The sequence below is a fragment of the Esox lucius genome, chromosome 13 (assembly GCF_011004845.1).
Source record: "Esox lucius isolate fEsoLuc1 chromosome 13, fEsoLuc1.pri, whole genome shotgun sequence".
In the NCBI taxonomy this organism is placed as follows: Eukaryota; Metazoa; Chordata; class Actinopteri; order Esociformes; family Esocidae; genus Esox; species Esox lucius.
This window is the reverse complement of record NC_047581.1, coordinates 34,618,136-34,638,325: the sequence shown is the minus strand read 5'-3', so window position 1 is coordinate 34,638,325 and position 20,190 is coordinate 34,618,136. Positions and strand designations below refer to the sequence as shown.

At 45.6% G+C, this 20,190-nt stretch overlaps 1 protein-coding gene across 1 annotated transcript in view; it reads left to right on the top strand.

Moving 5' to 3' along the window:
* The first annotated feature begins 333 nt into the window (after positions 1-333).
* Positions 334-20,190, top strand: part of fam172a (family with sequence similarity 172 member A) — a 183,466-nt gene continuing 163,609 nt past the window's right edge. The window contains exons 1-4 of the mRNA XM_010897606.4: positions 334-456; positions 1,040-1,162; positions 2,541-2,642; positions 13,133-13,233. Coding sequence (XP_010895908.2) covers positions 1,063-1,162; positions 2,541-2,642; positions 13,133-13,233 — 303 coding nt within the window. The 5' untranslated portion in view covers positions 334-456; positions 1,040-1,062. The remainder of the gene's footprint in view (positions 457-1,039; positions 1,163-2,540; positions 2,643-13,132; positions 13,234-20,190) is intronic.

The window sequence follows — 20,190 nt, the reverse complement described above, 5'->3', positions numbered from 1 at the left end:
ACACCAGTCAAATAGAAAGGCAGCAATCGAAATGCACAGTAGTTATTATTTTTTTATGGACAATTACACTCCGGAATGAGTCTTTAATATCCTAGAACAAATTAGGCGAAACTGTAAACCTTTTTGAAACAGTAAATTGATCCTCACTTTTGGATGTTTTTTTATTTTTATTAGGATGAATACTGCTTGGTTGTGAAAACCTTGTTGCAGGAATGAGCTGGGAAGCAGTGGGCGGCGGGAATAGGTTGTGAGCGAGGATAAGTGTATCGCACCGACTGCTGCAACTCATTCTTGAGTTGTAAAGCAACGTGGAGCGGTCCCTTTAAATATTTCTTCCAGTCGGTTGTCTCGGTAACCCGGAAGCGTCCATATCAAAGCATTCTTCCTGTTATGTAAATTTGAAGAAAGCAAGGAATTCTAGCTTGATATTTATTTGGAAATTCGCCTGTAGTGATGGTATGTGATTCAGAAATACTAATTGTAAAATGAAGTAGTTATTCACGGTAACTTCTGCCATGCACACATGTGAAACCAAAGCTTCTCATGTTAAAGTGGCTTCACGTGTGCACTTTTTCCCTGGCTAGTTTAGCTAGCTAACGTTAATTTAGCCAGCTTGTGGTGCTTTCCTGGATGTCTACATTACAGTCACTTGTCCAGTTTCGCAATTATTGTAGTACACGGTCAGCGATATGGCAGGTGTTTTAGGAACTAAAGTTACATTATTTAGCTAGCTGACATTGAAAGCGCCACATTGTAGAATATGCAGACTTGCATGTGCAGTACTTGCGCATTCAGCGGTCTTGTTGATCTGCTAGCGTCATTGTTTATCTTCCTGTTTCTTTAGCTAAGGAGCTACTGGACATGCAATTTAACTTTCTTTTACAGAACCTTAACTAACTAGCTCTTAACTTTACATTTTTGCTTTTAAAATGCATGCAGTTTATTGGCAAAATATGTTTAATTGTTAATAATTACGGTATATGCGTTACTAAGTGGGCCCCACATTTTTTGTAATTGTTATTCTCCACCATACCTGCAGTGAGACACCAGAGCAGAAGATCCATGCATACTCGACCCTGTGCTTTTAAATTGTTCATTTTGTGGATAATCATGGCCCACATTTCCGGCCAAGAGGACAAGGAGAAAACCACAGCACTGAAAGGTGAGTTAGTTGGACCCGCTTTTCCACTTTGTTGAATGCTGGTTTATATGATTGGATTGTAATACCTTGAACATAATCTGCATTGGCGCACACTCCCAGTTCATAATTCAGACCTGCTGATTGCATTGTCTTTGTCTGCAGAGAGGACTTCCATGGTTCTATCCATTTTAGTTCTATCACTTTTTGACAGGACCTTTTCTGATTTGAAGGGAACCTTCTCTAGCACCCTGCATCCCACTGCTAACTGGCATTTGAAGCTAATTAAGGTTGGTGTTGGTGGGTCCCAGTATGGGAGACCAGATGCTGCTGGAAGTGGTGTTGAAGGGCTAGTTGGAGGCCCTTTAATTTAAATCCCAACCTGATTTACCCTGGGCAGTGAACAGGAATTGTCCTTGTGACGGGTGCTGTTTCGGATGGGACATTATGCGGATGCTCTACAGATCCAGTGGCACTTATTATAAGGGTACTGGTGTCGACCCAGGAGTTCTGGTTCATTTTTTAATCTGGCCTTTGTTTATTTTTTACAGACCTTAAAAATGTATCCAGCATGTTGCTTGTCATGCTTCTTGTGTTCACTATTTAAGGATTACATAAGGGCACTTTTGGCTCAGGACAGCCTGTGTGTGCTGTGTGTGATTGCATCAACCTCTGTAGCCTGCTAGAGTCCTTCAGACCCTTTTCTGTGTGACGCCTTCAGTGGTTTTTCACTGCTGGACCTTTTATGTTGCGCTGAAACACAGAAATGTGGGAATTTACTGGCATGGTCAAGCAACGGCTGAGATCCACTTGCCTGGTGAATGTTGTTTAACTAGCCCCAAGACATTGGGTTATTGTGTATCGAACCCTCCATCTAATCACCCCCAGCTTCCAATTGGTTCAGTCATTCCCTCTCTTTCCCCAAGAAAAAAATAAATGGTCTAGTAGTAAAGGTACTAAAATGTATACTTTCAGTAATATTTGCGTAGGTTCTGGATAAAGTGAGCTACTAAAAAATAAATTGTCATATTTACTTAGTCCTTAGAATGTGATCTTTTGGACCTGAATGCCAATACATTCAAGAGCTACATTACCTTCAAACGTTTTCAAACCCCACCCAGTACTGAATATGAAGAGAAAGTGGGATTCAAACTTTGCCATAGCAATTCTTAATTAAAACACCTATCAAAAGTGTGTTAAAACCTGTATTTAAATCAAAAGACTATGGGTATAGGCTGGGGTATGGACACTTTGCAGAAGTGCCGTCATATTTTGTTACCCTCTTTATTAAAGCAATAATAAAAATACATACAAATATAAGAAATGCTGATTGTTTTCGCCTTTCTCTACTGTAACATGTTGCTAACACGGATTCCTTTGTCCCTCCCTACATCTGGTCTAGACTTGTTGTCCAGGATCGACTTAGACGAACTCATGAAGAAGGACGAACCTCCACTTAATTTCCCCAAGACGCTTGAAGAGTTCCAGTACGCCTTCAATGAACGTAGGTCATGCAAATTCTTTTGAAAATCTGTAATTACCTCTAGATAGGCGCATCTGCTACAAGACTGCAGTGTAAATGCCTGGTGGTCTGGGACTTGACTGTCCCCAACGATTCTGAAATTGGGTCCGGAAACATGTGTCTTGGTGTGTACGTATGGCTGATTAGTGGTCACGGTGTTGGGCTAGTAACCAAGCGTTTGCACACCTGCAGTGATTTTCAAGTCCTTTGAAATTCCTGTGACGATCTTAGACAAATAAAACTAAGTACTGTGTGGGCCATTCTCTACATCCCAAAATCGACATTTGGATGATTTTGTAATTAGACGTGTTCCTTTTCTAAGCCGTCTTAAAACACACACTGCCGAAGTGATTAAGACGCTCAACGTTAAACGTGGTTTCTTTGTTAGAAAAAAGAAAAACTGTCTATTGTCTCAGCATTGAAATTAAATAGAAAAAACTGCAGTTATCAGATGAGCTCACAAGACTTGCTAGTACTAGAGATACCATGGGCCTCTTCACAGTTGGGTAAAACTGCTTTCTACTGCCATGCCTCACTACTGGAATGCCTTGCAGACTAACCTTAAGTTAGACGTCTTGGTGCCTATAAGGCAATTCAAATGTTTGAAATATGACCTTTGTGAAACATGACTGCATTTTCTAAATGTGTGTGCTTCATATTTCTGTTTCAAAATGTTTTCTCGCAAAATATTTTTTTCACAATGCCTAACTTTGAAATATATCTGGGTCTCAGCTGTAACTTTCCTTCAAAATTAAGTAAAAGTAAAAAGAAAAATGTGTATACATTTATAAATAAAAATCCAAAATTTGAAACAATACTATAGCAACCAATCAGAGCAGTGTTTTATCTATTGTTTTCCATACGTGTTTGGAATTAATTTGAGGGCAGGTGTGAACACGCTTGAAGCCTTCTTGGACATTAAAATGGTTTCCTGTTGCCAGCAAATCCAAACTGGAGATAAGAAACAACAAGATGATAATGTTGATCTGAAACATGTCCACTTATTATGTCTATTTATTTGGTGTTGTTTTTGGGTCATTGTCCCGGAGTCATACAAAATAAAGTATGTACATGATTGTATGGGCTGACAATGGCGTTCTGATTCATGTTATTTATGGCGTGTCTGTGCTGATAACGTGTTCTGGTGCATGTATTTATATGTACAACCCCATTTCCAAAACCGTTGGGACGCTGCGTTAAATGCAAATAAAGACAGAATGCAATGATGTGCACATCGCTTATCCCTATATTTAATTGAAAATTGTACAAAGACAACATCAAATGGTGAAACTGAGAAATGTTATTGTATATAAAACCTGTGTATACACTCACCTAAAGGATTATTAGGAACACCTGTTAAATTTCTCATTAATGCAATTATCTAATCAACCGATCACATGGCAGTTGCTTCAATGCATTTAGGGGTGTGGTCCTGGTCAAGACAATCTCCTGAACTCCAAACTGAATGTCAGAATGGGAAAGAAAGGTGATTCAAGCAATTTTGAGCGTGGCATGGTTGTTGGTGCCAGACGGGCCGGTCTGAGTATTTCACAATCTGCTCAGTTACTGGGATTTTCACGCACAAACATTTCTAGGGTTTACAAAGAATGGTGTGAAAAGGGAAAAACATCCAGTATGCGGCAGTCCTGTGGGCGAAAATGCCTTGTTGATGCTAGAGGTCACAGGAGAATGGGCCGACTGATTCAAGCTGATAGAAGAGCAACTTTGACTGAAATAACCACTCGTTACAACTGAGGTATGCAGCAAAGCGTTTGTGAAGCCACAACACGCACAACCTTGAGGCGGATGGGCTACAACAGCAGAAGACCCCACCGGGTACCACCCATCTCCACTACAAATAGGAAAAAGAGGCTACAATTTGCACGAGCTCACCAAAATTGGACAGTTGAAGACTGGAAGAATGTTGCCTGGTCTGATGAGTCTCGGTTTCTGTTGAGACATTCAGATGGTAGAGTCAGAATTTGGCGTAAACAGAATGAGAACATGGATCCATCATGTCTTGTTACCACTGTGCAGGTTAGTGGTGGTGGTGTAATGGTGTGGGGGATTTTCTTGGCACACTTTAGGCCCCTTAGTGCCAATTGGGCATCGTTGAAATGCCATGGCCTACCTGAGCATTGTTTCTGACCATGTCCATCCCTTTATGACCACCATGTACCCATCCCCTGATGGCTACTTCCAGCAGGATAATGCACCATGTCACAAAGCTGGAATCATTTCAAATTGGTTTCTTGAACATGACAATGAGTTCACTGTACTGAAATGGCCCCCACAGTCACCAGATCTCAACCCAATAGAGCATCTTTGGGATGTGGTGGAACGGGAGCTTCGTGCCCTGGATGTGCATCCCACAAATCTCCATAAACTGCATGATGCTATCCTATCAATATGGGCCAACATTTCTAAAGAATGCTTTCTGCACCTTGTTGAATCAATGCCACATAGAATTAAGGCAGTTCTGAAGGCGATAGGCAGTCAAACACAGTATTAGTATGGTGTTCCTAATAATTATTTAGGTGAGTGCAATGTTCAGCATTAATGGTGCTTTTGAACTGTGCGCTGATAAGATGCCGAATGGTCCCTCTCCTCTTTAGTCCATGGCGTCCATGATTCCTAAAAATAATTTCAAATTTTGATTCGTCAGGCTGTAATTGAGTTTTACACTTTTCTTCAGTCCATCTTAAATGCGCTCAGGCCCAGAGAAGGCGACAGTGGTCCTGGATCTTGTTTATATATGGTTTCTTCTTTGCATGGTAGAGTTTTAACTTTAGTTTGTGAATGCAGAGAGGTGTGTTCACAGACAGTGATTTCCACTACAGAATCGTGTCTGTTTTTAATGCAGTGCCATCTTTTGGCCCAAGGATCACGGACATCTAATATTAGGCCTTGTCCCGTGCATACAGAGATGTCTCTGGATTCTCTGAATCTTTGAAATTATGTACTGTAGATGATGAGGTCCCCTAAACTCTTTGCAATTCTCTGTTGAAACATTATTCTTAATTTGTAGCACTATTTTTCTGTGTAGTCTTTCACAGAGTGGTGACTATTGCATATACAGTATACAGTTTTTATTTAAACTTCACGGAGGGTCCCAACTTCTTTGGAAACGGGGTTGTATATCTTGTCTGTTGGTTTTTGTGACATCGACTCCCAAATGTTAGTATACGTGAATGGAAGTGCTGGTAATACTCCCCTGTGGTTAAGATTGGGATTAAGGTTAGCCTTAAGGTTAAACAATAATGGTTAAGATTAGGTAATGCTTCCATGGTGGTTCGAAATAATACGGGCCCTTTGCCTTCAAACTCTGTAGCATTAAAGCGAAGCGTCTCAAACTTCTGTTTTGGCCTGTGGCAACACACGCACGACCACACCGGAAATAACTTTCACTCCGAAAAGTGTTTACCACCAGCGTCAGAGACACTGTTTGGGGTTCTTCCATCCCAGATGGAGTCCGGGTGTGTTTGGTTTTTAATATTCCCCCAGTGGTCTCTCTCACTTGGCTCTCCCTCCCCTCACCTCCTTGTGTGCGGCTCCCCCCCGCGCCCCCTCGCTCCTTCTTCTTCTCCGTGTGACAGTCTCTGCATGCTGGCTGTGTGGCTGTCCTGAGGAGGACATGTTGTGTACTCTTCAGCCTGTCAGTAACCTACTCAGCCTTGCACTCAATCTGACGGAGGATTTGCATAACCTTGCTTCTCCTCCGAACAGGCCCGGGCTGCCACGGCTGAGGAACCTACCTGGGTGTCTCGCTCTCCCTCTTCCAGAATATCATTTCTATTCAAACTAAGGGGCCCCCGGCTTTGTGTGGAGGTGGCTCAGTGCTGCCGTGACCGCAGGGCTTTCTTCCCCAACACCCTGGTTTGCCTGCGTCTAAGTGGTGTAAATATTTAAGAGGCTGTATACAATTGATACAGGTATCTTAATTATAAAGATGATGGCTTCATCACGGTAGCCCTCCGGATTTTCATTACTGGAAATCCAAGGTTATCTACACCTAATTAAGCTCCAGAATTGAGAACTGCATGCTAATTACGCTAGAAAAAGGGGAGAAAAGTTGAGGAAACTTATTCCTCTGAGAGGCCGTGTTGTGGAGGCGATGATGCTGAACACTCTCCCTCTCTCTCTCTCTCTCTCAAACGCAGACACGCACACGCGCACACATACTGTAGAGTTCCATTAGGTTCTAGTATTCATTCTGTTAGGCGCTACTGTTTAGTACATCTCCTTTGTCCCCGTCGTCAGTGCATAATTGGTTTCTTCAAGGTACTTTTGTACCGGCTCCTTTTCAGAGCGATAGTCCCATGTCTCCCTGTTGCCCCTCTCCCCCCCCCCCCCGCGCCCCTCTCATGGGCACCAGCCTGCTATTAGGGCTCCATGTTGATGAACAGGCTTCCAGTGCTACACGTTGTCTAGCGGCTAATGATTAAAGCAACGTTTTGTAACGCCGAGCTGGTGAGCAGTGAGAGATTTATCGCCCGATAACAGGGTGTAAAGTGGTGTAATTTAAGGGAGATGGAAAATGCTTATGCAATCTTCAAAAGATGGATTATTTTTTTTTGTCAGGATTTGGGAGATAATTGCAAAAGTATGAGACCCTCTGGCTATTTGGGTTAAGTGTGTACACTCTCAGTATTTAAGCGTTATGTGTTTTGCCGTCGTAGAGGTCACAATTAAATTTAACACTGTTTTGTGCTTCGTTATGTTGCAGTGTCAACTGAAGGATCGATGGCCTCATTGTTAAATGCTGTATTTGGCGGCATTGAACAGACGTGGATAATTGTTTAGCTTGAAAAAGATACTCACAGTGTTGAATTGCTCTTCCTTATCGCATTAGACTATTCTCTGCTTGTTACCCATTTAGCCTGCCTTTTATTGGAAAAGGAACTCCGACTCTCTAATAATCGCTGGTGTTAAAAAGTTCTCTCCTCGAAAATCTAGTACTACTTTTTTACTCGGTGTATATTACACTTTGGTCCTTGTAAATTTCCTAGTGTTTCTAGTCCATCCTATGTGCTTGCGTGTTCAGGAACACACGCACACGCACACACACACGCACACACTCTCTCACACACACACACACACACACACACACACACACACACACACACACACACTCACTGTTGATGTGGGAAGTGACCATCGTTAGTGAGAGTGAAGACTGAATGGCCGCCACCCAAAGCCCGGCCTACTAAGCGCGTGACCCAACCCTCTTCCCTTTGACGCCTCCCTCCTGCCCCGCCCCGCCCCGCTCCGGCCCTCTCCTTCCTCCCATCTCAGTTCGGTTGGGCTGCTGAGGCATGCAAAGGGGTGGGGATGAGAATAAGACATTTAGAGGGAGAAAGACGCTTCGAGGGAGAAAGAAGGATAGCAAGAGAAGGAAAGAGAGGGAGAAGGAAAGAGAGAGACAGAAAGGCGAGAGGGAGACGGAAACAGAAAGAAAGACAGACAGAGAGAGGGAGAAGGAAAGCGAGGGAGTTTACGCCACACCAGCTGTCTGAGCCTGGGCTGCCAGACATCCCAGAAGGCCGTTGGAGTCGTGACTGGAAGAGCGCTCCGCATCCACGGGCCTTGTACCTGCCAGATGGGGGGACGGCAGCCAAACGCTTTTAATTGCATGAAGGGAGAGAGGCGCAGGAAAGCAGGGTCTCATTCTGAACTGAAGGTCAAAGCTAGTTTGCTTCTTTTGACAGGCGGAACTACTTCAGCATGCCCAGACGGAGGTAGAAACCTAACAAGCAGCACGTTTTTTTTTTTCTTCTACCGCTATTTTCCTCCTCACACCATCATTAGCTTTCCTGCCATAATTAAGCGCCCGTCAGTTTGAACAGCGTTTAGTTTTCTTCTTCCTTTGGGGAGCTGAAGCATTGGTCCACTGTGATCTGTTCTGACTCAGATTATTCTCTATTTCTCAGTAAAATGTTAACACTTGGTTGGGTCAATTCCATTTTAATTGATACTTGGTTTGATTTAATTGATATTCAACCCTTGTATCCTAAACTGTTATTTTACTGGCTGTGTTCTTCACCTGAAAAAATTTGATAGCAATCTAAAATAATGACACAATAAAGCATTTACTATCAATCAATCAATCAATCAATCAAATGTATTTATAAAGCCCTTTTTTACATCAGCAGTTGTCACAAAGTGCTTTTACAAAACACCCAGCCTTAAACCCCAAGGAGCAAACAACAGTAGTGTTGAATTTCAGTGGCTAGGAAACATTCCCTAAAAAGGCCGAAATTTTGGAAGAAACCTAGTGAGGACCCCGGCTCAGAGGGGTGACCCGTCCTCTTCTGGCTGTGCCAGGTGAACAAATTAAGAGTACAAATTGTAATAATTAATAAATGCATGTGAGCTGTGTCCCGAGTCTATTTAAACTTAGTCCAGGTCGGGAGCATGACCAGATGGACAAGGACAGGGACAACACAGGGGAGGGGGAGATGTCAGCACAGTGGCAGCGGAAATCATCAGGTATCGTCTTGATCTGCAACGTAACCAGGACGACTTTGGACAGGGACAGCAACGGTTCTGTCAAGGCTGGTACTCCTCAGGTGTGGGCCAAGACCTTATGTCCTCCTAGGTTAAAACAGCAGGAGAGGGAACATTTAGAAAATGCATTCCTTAGATCTATAGGAATTTACAGTGTAGAAGGAGAACTGACCCTACTCCCCCAGCACAGTAATATAGCAGCGTAAGACCTTGGGGCTGAAACAGTGTCCTGTGGCCCTACCTGGGGGAGGCCCCGGACAGGGCCCAACAGGCAGGAAATCAATCCACCCACATTGCTAAGCATAACCAAAGGGACACCCACCAACTGCAACCACCCTGAATGAGGGCCGAGTATTGCCAGCAGAGTACAGCCAAATTGCACAATTGCGCCACAGAGAGACGACAACAACAAGCCAGTGATTCCGCCCCCGAATGGCATTGGAGGGAGGGCATCCCAGTGGCGATGAGAGCCCACCTGGCAAGACAGCAAGGTTGGACAGTATCAAGCCTTTCTGGTAACCTTTACGCCCCTGGGCCAGACTACACTTAATAATAGAAAGTTTGCACTGCGTTTGCATTTCTAACCTTAATTGGCAAATAATTCCACTGTAGTGGCGCTCTATGAGAGAAGGCCCTGCCTCCGGCTGTTTGTTTTGAAATTCTAGGTACAATTAAAAGGCCTGCATCTTGCGATCTAAGGTTACGTGTAGGTATGTATGGCTGGATCATTTCAGCGATGTAAGTAGGAGCAAGTCCATGTATTGATTTATAGGTAAGAGTAAAACCTTAAAATCAGCCCTAACCCTAACAGGCAGCCTGTGTAAAGAGGCTAGTACTGGAGTAATGTGTTCAAATATTTTAGTTCCAGTTAGGATTATAGTAGCCGTGTGCAGCACTAATTGAAGTTATTTTCTTTATTTGTCAGGGTAATTGGAAATAAGAGCATTGCAGTAATCTAATCTACAAGTAACAAAAGCATGGATTTTTTTTTTCTGCATCAGTTTTGATAGAAAGTTTCAGTTTTTTGCAATGTTTCAAAGATGAAAATAAGCAACTCTTGAGACATATTTTATGCACTAAGATCAAGAGGGTCACCATTAGAAGGTAATTTGTTACCTTCACGAGTGCAGTCTCAGTACTATGATGTGGTCTGAAACCGGACTGGAGCATTTCATTAATGCTATTTGTCTTCAGGAAGGCATTCAGTTGTTGGGAAACAGGAACCGGAGGAACAGGAGGTTCGATATTGGCCTATAATTGTTTAATATGTCTGGATCAAACCAAGTCCCTTGTCATTGTGTTCTGTATCATGTATTAAGGGTGTGCACTGGACATTGGTTTATTATTCAAATGTAACTTTTATCATTCAAATAGTTTATTCAGATAATGTTTTAAAACATTTACAGATGTTTTTAACCTGAGCACTACTACGTAACATGCAAATAAGTGGGTGTCTTTCCTGTACCACTGGTTCTGTGGCAGTTCATGTGATAAAGGGGCTAGCGCTCAACTGGACGACAGAGACAGAAAGAAGCAGTAGTAGCCATGCCAAACTCGGCTGCAGCATTTGAAGCCATTATGTATCAGCTCAGAACAGGACCTTTTTTGGATGGAGAGGCTAGTCAGATGATCTAGCTGACTACATGCTTTCTTCCCAACACTTCACCATCAGTAACTTTCATTGGTAACTCTCAGTTCTGTAAATGTATTTCATCTTCCTTTGAATTGAACTACAAAGCTAAAAAAAATCACACAGTACATAACAAGTCAACTAAACTTCGGGGGTATCAATCTGTCCAGTTAGGAAGCACAAGCGATTTGTGAATTTATGTCACCTGTTTTGGTGCAAATGAAAGTGACAACAGGTGTACTGGAGAGGCAACAGCAAGACAACCCCCAAAAAGGGAATGGTTTTGCGGGTGGTGGCCACAGACAGTTGCTCTCTCCTTATCCTTACTGACTGATTCTCCTCTAGTTTTGCATTTTGCTAGTGTCCTTACTTGTAGCATGTGGCCGTCCCTGCAGCCAATTCAGTTTGCGCAGGTTGTCCTGCTCCTCCAGGTTGGCACATGCTGCAAGGTTTGCTGTGTCTCCCAGTACAGTCTCAAGAGCATGTAGGAGATACCGGGAGAAGGGCCGTTACCCAAGGAGAGCTGGACAGGGCCATAGAAGTGCGTCAACCCAGCAGCAGGACCGGTATCTGCTCCTTAGTGTGAGGAGAAAGACTCAATGAGGGTGGCATGATGGCCCAACGTCCTCCAGTGAGACCTGTGCTCACAGCCCAGCTCCATGGAGCTCGATTTTCATTCCCCAGAGAACACCAGAATTGGCAGGTCTGCCTTTGGCGCCCCGTTCACTTCACAGATGAGAGCAGGTTCACACTGAGCACATGTGACAGACGTGAAAGAGTCTGGAGACGCCGTGGTGAACGTTATGCTGCCTGCAACATCATCCAGCATGACTGGTTTGGCGGTGGGTCAGTGATGGTCTGGGGAGGCATCTCCTTGGAGGGTCGCACAGACCTCCACGTGCTAGCCAACAGTACCCTGACTGCTGTTAGGTATCGGGATGAAATCCTCAGACCCATCATGAGACATTACACTGGTTCAGTGGGCCCTGGGTTCCTACTGGTGCAGGACAATGCCTGGCCTCATGTGGCCAGAGTGTGTAGGCAGTACATGAATGATGAATGCATTGATGCCATTGACTGGCTCTCACGTTCCTCTGACCTGAATCCAATTGAGAACCTCTGGGACGTTATGTATCAGTGTGTCCGACGCCACCAACCAGTGCCACAGACTGTCCAGGAGCTCACTGATTCCCTGATCCAGGTCTGGGAGGAGATTCCCCAGGACACCATACGCTGTCTCATCAGGAACATGCCCAGACGTTGTTGGAGTGCATACAGGCACGTGGGGACCATACACACTACTGAGTCACACTATGAGTTGCCAAGATGAAATTGCAACAGCCTGTGATTACAATTGTTGGTTTTGATTCACGTTGAAATGCAGCCCTCAATCGGTTGGTGATCTTGATTTCCATTGACCGTGGTTATGTCATTTAGTTCTCAATGAATTACACAATATACGGTAAAGATTTAAATCTTCAATATATTTTGTTTAAGACCCAAAGTGTAATTTCATTGTTCCCTTAATTTTTTGGCCAGTGTAGTTTGATTGAGCATGTAAACAAAAAACACGGGTGAAAGAGCGTAAGTCATGTAAAATAACTTATATGTGTTGTATAAAAAAAATTTCATGGTGTATTATAAATCCCAGAATGGAATTTTGCTTGTATCTAGAAAAAATATTTTCAGGCCAATTTGCAAAAATATATGCTCACACAAGCATATAAAAATTCACTTCATTTTGAATATTCAAATGACAATGGCCATCTCTATCAGCTATATGCCAATGTGGGCCTCATGTCTTAAAAACCGCTCACTTTGAAACTTGGAAATCCATAGCTTAGTATGATAGTGATTCTTACTGTTTATGCACATATGAACAACATGTTACACATCCAGCCCAAAACGGGAGGTCTGAAAAGGTCTTTACAGTCTCAAAATGACTCAACACTTTTATAAATTAGCCGATAATATGCAGATGGATAATGCAGGATGTTAAAAGATTTCTGAGACGTGTTTACAAAAACCGTTGTAAGAACCTGAGGAATTATGTTCATGTTTTGCTGATGATGTCACCCTTGTGAACACACAGGATATGTACTGTTTATTGATCCATTAGACCAACTTTATTACATGATCTTTATTTTTCTTCAGGCCCTAGCAAAGCAGTAGGAGCTGAATTAATTCCGTATTGTGCCCCCTGGAAAGGGTTTTCATCACTCCCACTGAGTTTATTAGTCCTGCATTAACATGGATTCGTTCTATCCCTCTTTCTGCTTCCCACTGTCCACCTGTGTCTTTCTCACCTTTTGTTTCTTCATTTCTCTGTCATCAGAGGGCCAATTGAGGCACACCAAGACTGGGGAACCGTTTGTTTTCAACGCCCGGGAGGATCTCCACAGGTGGAACCAGAAACGATATGAGGCGCTAGGAGAGGTACGTACTGTTACGACTCCACGTCTTCACCGCCTCATTTCCTCTGAGGGCTTGGTTTTGCTGGACCCAAACATTAACGTTATCTGTGTAAGATTTTCTGTCTGCATCTGTGCTGACACTACATGCTTCATGGTCTTTCGCATACTTGCAATCTTTTTTAGTTTATTGCCTTTCCACACAAAAAAAAGCTTTTTAGTTGCAACTTTCCCTACATTTCTGGTAAAACTTCTCCTCACGGTCAAATGTGCTTTGCTGCTAGCGGACTTCCTGAATGCAAGCACTTCCATCTTGCATATTAGGTGCAGAAGAGTTTAATGACCCTTTAATTTTCCTTGGTCCTTGGGAAACCCACAGATGTGTTTCCAGTGGGGAATGTGCCAGTGTCTCATGTTCTACAGTGATGCTATGATAATGAGTGGTGGATGCAGTGATGAAAACATACACTTGACATGTATCAGTCAAGTGTCATTTTCTTCACCAAACGACAGACCCACGGACTACACTTTTGCACTGTCATGGCACTGAGCCCTTCAACTTGTTGACAGTGTCATATTGGTTGTAGCTTAGTCGCTCTATTATGAGGTAATTAACTTGTTCTGGTAATACATACTGTTCCTTACTGTTTACTGTTTAATTTTACAAGAAGTCTGATCCAAATTGGATGCTGTGTACAATATTTGTTGATTATTCTGTTTATCCTATGAATTAAAATTGAGAACTTGGGGCACAATTTCTCAGATCAAATAAAATGTAAATGGAATACTGTTGCTGTAATGGTTATAACATTCAGGGAGTGTCCCCACCATCACCAAATTAGGGCCTGCCATACATTCTGTCTGTGATCACCAGGACCTACTGTTCATTCTGTCTGTGATCGCCAAGGCCTGCTGTACATTCTGTCCTCATTATAACCGTTGTACTGCTCCTTTGCCAAAGAAAGTTAATTAAAACATGACAAAGTAGGAAATGAATGTTACCCTAATTTTGAATATGTAATTGAGAGAAATGAAGCTTCTTTCAGGGGATTCAGGGAGTGTGTACACAGGCACAGTGCATCAGCACAGTGTGTTCGTCCCGTTCGGAGAGCAGCTTATGTTACCGTGGCTGTTCTTCCAGTTGTCTTCTAAGGGCCTTTGCATTGTGTGTCTGTTTGTCTGGAATGTGTCAGAAGATTGTGTGTTTGTGGCCAAAGACTGGTGGATCCTTCCTTGGCAGTGGTGCCGTGGCGTGTGTGCGTGTGGTGTGTGTGTGTGTGTGTGTGTGTGTGTGTGCGCGAGAGAGGGTGTGTGATCAGGCTTGATTTGCCCTGATTTCTAACTGACTCAGCAGGCGTGCTGTTTACACCTTTACGCTCAAAGGACCATGATCCCTCCAGGCCCTTGCCAATGTCACAGCTCTAGCAGGTGTGTGTCTGTGTGTGTCTGTGTGTGTCTGTGTGTGTCTGTGTGTGTCATAGCATTGGTTAGTATGCTGGCACGCTTTCCGATCTAGTCCTCCTAGCAACATCGCTACCTTCCAGTTGGCTAACTATGACTGACTGACTGTAACTAACTGGCTGGTTGAATGACTGTCGATTTAAGTGACTGTAACTATCTGATTGACTGTAACTATCTGACTGACTGTAACTATCTGACTGACAGGCTGACTTATTGATTGATAGGCTGACTATAGGTGACTGACTGTAACTAACTGGCTGATTGACTAAGTGATTATGACTGACTGACTGGCTTACTGACTGACAAGCAAAATGACTGTAACTGACTGACAGGCTGATTGATGTGACTTTAGGCTGCCTACCACACAGTAAACTTTACTTTGTGTCCATTCATTGTCAACCCATAAATACGTTTCCAGTCATATGAGTTCAGCACTGGTTTTCTTTTTTAATCTTTTGTTAATTTGAATGCCTGCAACTTTATTATGAATTGTTGTTCTTTTGAAGTTCAAAGCACTAGATCAACTCTTTGGTTGTTTAGCTGTGTTTTTTATTTCTAATCCAGGTATGTCCTTTGAGAACTAGACTTTAATGAAGTCTTCTGCTGGTGGAGTTTTCTCGCCATATTCTTAAACACTGAAAGTTGGTAAAGCAGCCCAGAAAACACAGAAGTAATAAAACCTGGATTTGGAACACAAATTATTTCCCAAACCCAACCACAATTTATTTTTTCTTCTGTTTTACTGTTCCGACAAGCAAGAACATTTATAAATCTGAACCATTTCTAACCCAGAAATGTACTGTTTCTGTTGTTCTTTTTTGTTTAATAAAAATCTGAAATCTTTAAATTAGTCTTATCCTGTGCAAATAAACTGGCCAGTTTTAGAATGGACAAGCTAGCTAGTTGTTAGCATGCGTCATTGACAGACATGTACAGACAAACTTAACTGAATTTGTTGATGCCTGAGGAGGTCCCTCTCTAGTCCAATGCAATGCTTTGCCCGCGGATGGGAAAACTGCCATCTAAATGGTTAAACACGTGGGTGAAGCAGAGTATGAAATTTTTTTTCACTGGCTCTAAGATTTAGGAAGGCACATGTGACTGTGTGGCAGGTTACACCCACTTGATGATCTCCGTTAGGTTTGCAGGTCCACCAGACCGCTGATTGGAGTTACTAGAGAGCAGTGGAACAAATTGCAATATTTCCGCTCTCCCCGACAGTGTCAAGGCTCGAACCCAGACTGTGGTGCCCAGCTTGGTGATGTAGTGGATTCAGTCTGAAAGGCACTACCTCCATTGCAGGTGTGCTGTTGTAGCGTGGGTTCAATTCCGCTCGCTAAAAGAAAAAAAAATCTCTGTCAGAGAAGGGCAAAATGCCCCGAAAATCATACGCAAAATATATCCAAAATAGGTGTTTCAGAAGAGTGCCTACGCCGCGCCTCCTGAGAGGCCCGAAGAGTTCTGTATGAGTCATCAGGACCTTATGTATTGGTTAACAGTTCAAGTGTCGGCATCATTGGTTTCTTACTTTAGGAAACTATCAACAATGAGGAGGTCCTTTACAGTGAAAGATCATTCTGTGCAATTACTAATTCTGGTCATGAGGTTAATGTACATGGTCTCTCTGAGTTTGTTAGGCTGTGTAAATTGAAGGTCGCGGAGCTGTTAGGAACCCTCATTTAACCAACTGCCCTTGCGTGGGTGCATTACCCACAATGGATTCAGGGAGGGGCGAGGGGACGCTGTGCCCTGGACTGGCCCTGCGTCTGGGCGATTTGCAGTGGCCCTCGCGTTGGTAGCTGGTATGACTTCTGTCTTTCTGCCTATCCTCTTTCCAAAGCCCTGCCGGTCTAGTCATCTACGCAGTGGTAGGGGGAGAATGGTGGCTTCATTGTCAGACATCACAGCACCAGATGTCCAATTTGCACTTCAGCCTTGTCTGAATGGGGGACGATGTAGAGAATGGGTTGATGGTCACGCCGAGGAAAGAATCACAGCTGGGGTTGGGTCCAGATTGGAATTATTACTCTGGGTTTATTTATATATTTATACAGTTCAAAATGAAAATCTTTCCAAGGAGCCCAAATGCCTCACTCTGCTCCACATGTTCTGGGAACTGTTTGTTTCATGTCCCAGTTTGTGGTCAATTAGCATATTGAATTGTGTTGTTTGAAAACTTGGGAATGCCAGCCCACAAAGCCAGTAATTCAAGGTGCTGTTTGTCAGATAAATGACTAATGTGGGGTTCTCTGTCTGTGTGTGTGTTTGCTTGTTCGTAGTTGATCAGTGTGTCTCTACCTGGGTTTCAGGTGTGTGCGCACGTGTGCTGTATGCACGATTGTTTGATCTGCAGCATTGATATATAGTACTCCTGGAGCTGTGCATGTGTGCGCGTGTGCGACCTGGGCCCTGCTCTGTGAAGGGGTATTGATACTGGGTGGGTTGGTTAAGGGTGACCTGGGCCCTGTTCTGTGAAGGGGTATTGATACTGGGTGGGTGGGTTAGGGTGACCTGGGCCCTGTTCTGTGAAGGGTTATTGGTACTGGGTGGGTGGGTTAGGGTTACCTGGGCCCTGTTCTGTGAAGGGTTATTGGAACTGGGTGGGTGGGTTAGGGTGACCTGGGCCCTGCTCTGTGAAGGGGTATTGGTACTGGGTGGGTTGGTTAAGGGTGACCTGGGCCCTGCTCTGTGAAGGGGTATTGGTACTGGGTGGGTTGGTTAATGGTGACCTTGGCCCTGTTCTGTGAAGGGGTATTGGTACTGGGTGGGTGGGTGGGTGGGTTGGTTAAAGGTGACCTGGGCCCTGCTCGTTAAAGGTGAGGGATTGTTTCCTCTGATAGGTGACAAGCATGCTGCCAGGCCCACATGGAGCTGTAGTAAACTGTCAATACAGTTCTCTCAAACACACACACACACACACACACACACACACACACGCACACACACACACACACACACACACACACACACACACACACACACACACACACACACACACACACACACACACACACACGCGCGCGCGCGCAATATTCTAATGAACCTGGGCCAAGGCAGATGGCTGTATTCCTCTCTATCTTCTCCCTCTGTCTCTCTTCCTCTCTCTCTCTCTCCTTCTCACTTGCTCCAAGCTACTCAATACCAACTTTTGGTCTTACTGTGGGTGCTGTATATGCAGTGTAATTGTTCAAATGACCAGTAAATGCTGGTTAATCAGCAATATGCGACTTCATGGTGTATCGTCAGTCATGTTCACTGTTCAAATGACTGATGGATAACTGTAAAATAACAGGGAAATGAAAATGACACCAACCCACACACACACAACCAGGGAGGTTGCGGTCGGCCTGTACTGTAAACCCGTCAGTGGGCACGCAAAGGCACCGGTAACCCCTATCAGTCACGGGCGTTTTGATTGTGGGTTAAGAGGATCCCTCTAAATGGGGGTAAAATGGCAGCTGTCTCTTGATTTATCGCATCCCGTCACACCTCTACTCCCGCGGTGCTGCTACGGAGAGAGAGAGAGAGAGAGAGAGAGAGGGGGAGGGAGGGAGGGAGGGAGGGAGAGAGAGAGAGAGAGAGAGAGAGGGAGGGAGAGAGAGAGGGAGGGAGGGGGGGGAGAAGGAGCGAGCGAGGGAGGGAGGGGGGGGGGGCGAAGGAGAGAGGGAGGGAGGGGGGGGGGGAAGGAGAGAGGGAGGGAGGGGGGGAGAGAGAGGGAGGGAGGGAGGGAGGGGGAAGGGAGGGAGGGGGGGAGAAGGAGAGAGCGTGGGAGAGAGAGAGAGAGAGGGGGGGAGGGGGAGAGGGAGGGGGGGAGAGAGGGAGGGAGAGAGAGGGGGGGAGGGAGAGTGGGGGGGAGGGAGAGAGAGAGAGGGGGGAGAGGAGAGGGGGGAGGGGGGGAGGGAGAGAAAGGGGGGAGGGGGGGAGGGGGGGAGGGAGAGAAAGGGGGGGAGGGAGGGAGAGAGAGGGGGGGAGGGGAGGGAGGGAGAGAGAAATGAAGAGCGAGAGGGGGAGAGGGAGGGAGGGAGGGGGAGGGTGGGAGGTATGGACGGTGTGAGAGAGCGAGCTAAGAGAGAGTGACAACACAGGCATCTACCACAGCGTTCTTTAAAAGTGAATTATCCCTGGGCTGACTGCTGAGGTAACACCTGATGTGGTCATTAGACTGCTATTAGGAGGTGCAGCGCTGCGCCAAGAGGGGAGGGGACTACGAGAGGGGTATGGGGCAGAGGAGGAGAGGGGGGCGGGGAGATGAAACCCCATGCAAACACCCTCCCACCCTCTCTCCCCCCTCTCTCTCCTCTCCAGAGAGCCACCTTCCCCCAGACAGAGGCACAACACAGAAACCTTGTGGGAATTTGTCTGGGAGTGCCTCTGCTTTGTACCCCCGTATATCCCACTAATGAAAGAAATGGAGAGTGGCTTGAAGTCAGACAACAATTGACTCTATTTAAAATTCTCAACCTGATGTTAGACATACCATCCCTTAAAATAACCCCCCCCCCCCCACCCCCTTTCTTTTTGGTAGCTTTGCTCCAATGCTGTGTTTTATGCTTAGGAATTTTCTTCCTCTTTTTCTAGAGTTTCTTTTCGGAGCTCTGCAATGATGTGGATCCACTTTCCTTATGTAAACGGCTTTGATGTCAGCAGTGTGTGTCCTCCCTGGATAGTGGTAGAAAGAGCCCCGGTCAACACCGTCATCCTGCTCTTGTGCGTGTCCCTGTCTCTCTGCCTGTCTCTCTGCCTGTCTCTCTGTGAGTCTCTCTGTGTGTCTCTCTGTCTGTGTGTGTCTTAGCCCAGTATATGTTAACAATGTTTCACCTGCTCCGTAACCGCCAGTGGTTAGTGTTTGGGCTCTGTTCAGATGCTGGGTGAACTTCACCCCTTAATCGGCCTGTGTCTGGAGTAACACCACCACCCCCATCGGCCCGTGTCCGGAGTAACACCACCCCCCCCATCGGCCCGTGTCCGGAGTAACACCCCCCCCCCCCATCGGCCCGTGTCCGGAGTAACACCCCCCCCCATCGGCCCGTGTCCGGAGTAACACCACCCCCCCATCGGCCCGTGTCCGGAGTAACACCACCCCCCCCATCGGCCCGTGTCCGGAGTAACACCACCCCCCATCGGCCCGTGTCCGGAGTAAACACCACCCCCCCATCGGCCCGTGTCCGGAGTAACACCCCCCCCATCGGCCCGTGTCCGGAGTAACACCACCCCCCCATCGGCCCGTGTCTGGAGTAACACCACCCCCCCATCGGCCCGTGTCCGGAGTAACACCACCCCCCCATCGGCCCGTGTCCGGAGTAACACCACCCCCCCATCGGCCCGTGTCCGGAGTAACACCACCCCCCATCGGCCCGTGTCCGGAGTAACACCCCCCCCATCGGCCCGTGTCCGGAGTAACACCACCCCCCCCATCGGCCCGTGTCTGGAGTAACACCACCCCCCCATCGGCCCGTGTCCGGAGTAACACCACCCCCCCATCGGCCCGTGTCCGGAGTAACACCACCCCCCCATCGGCCCG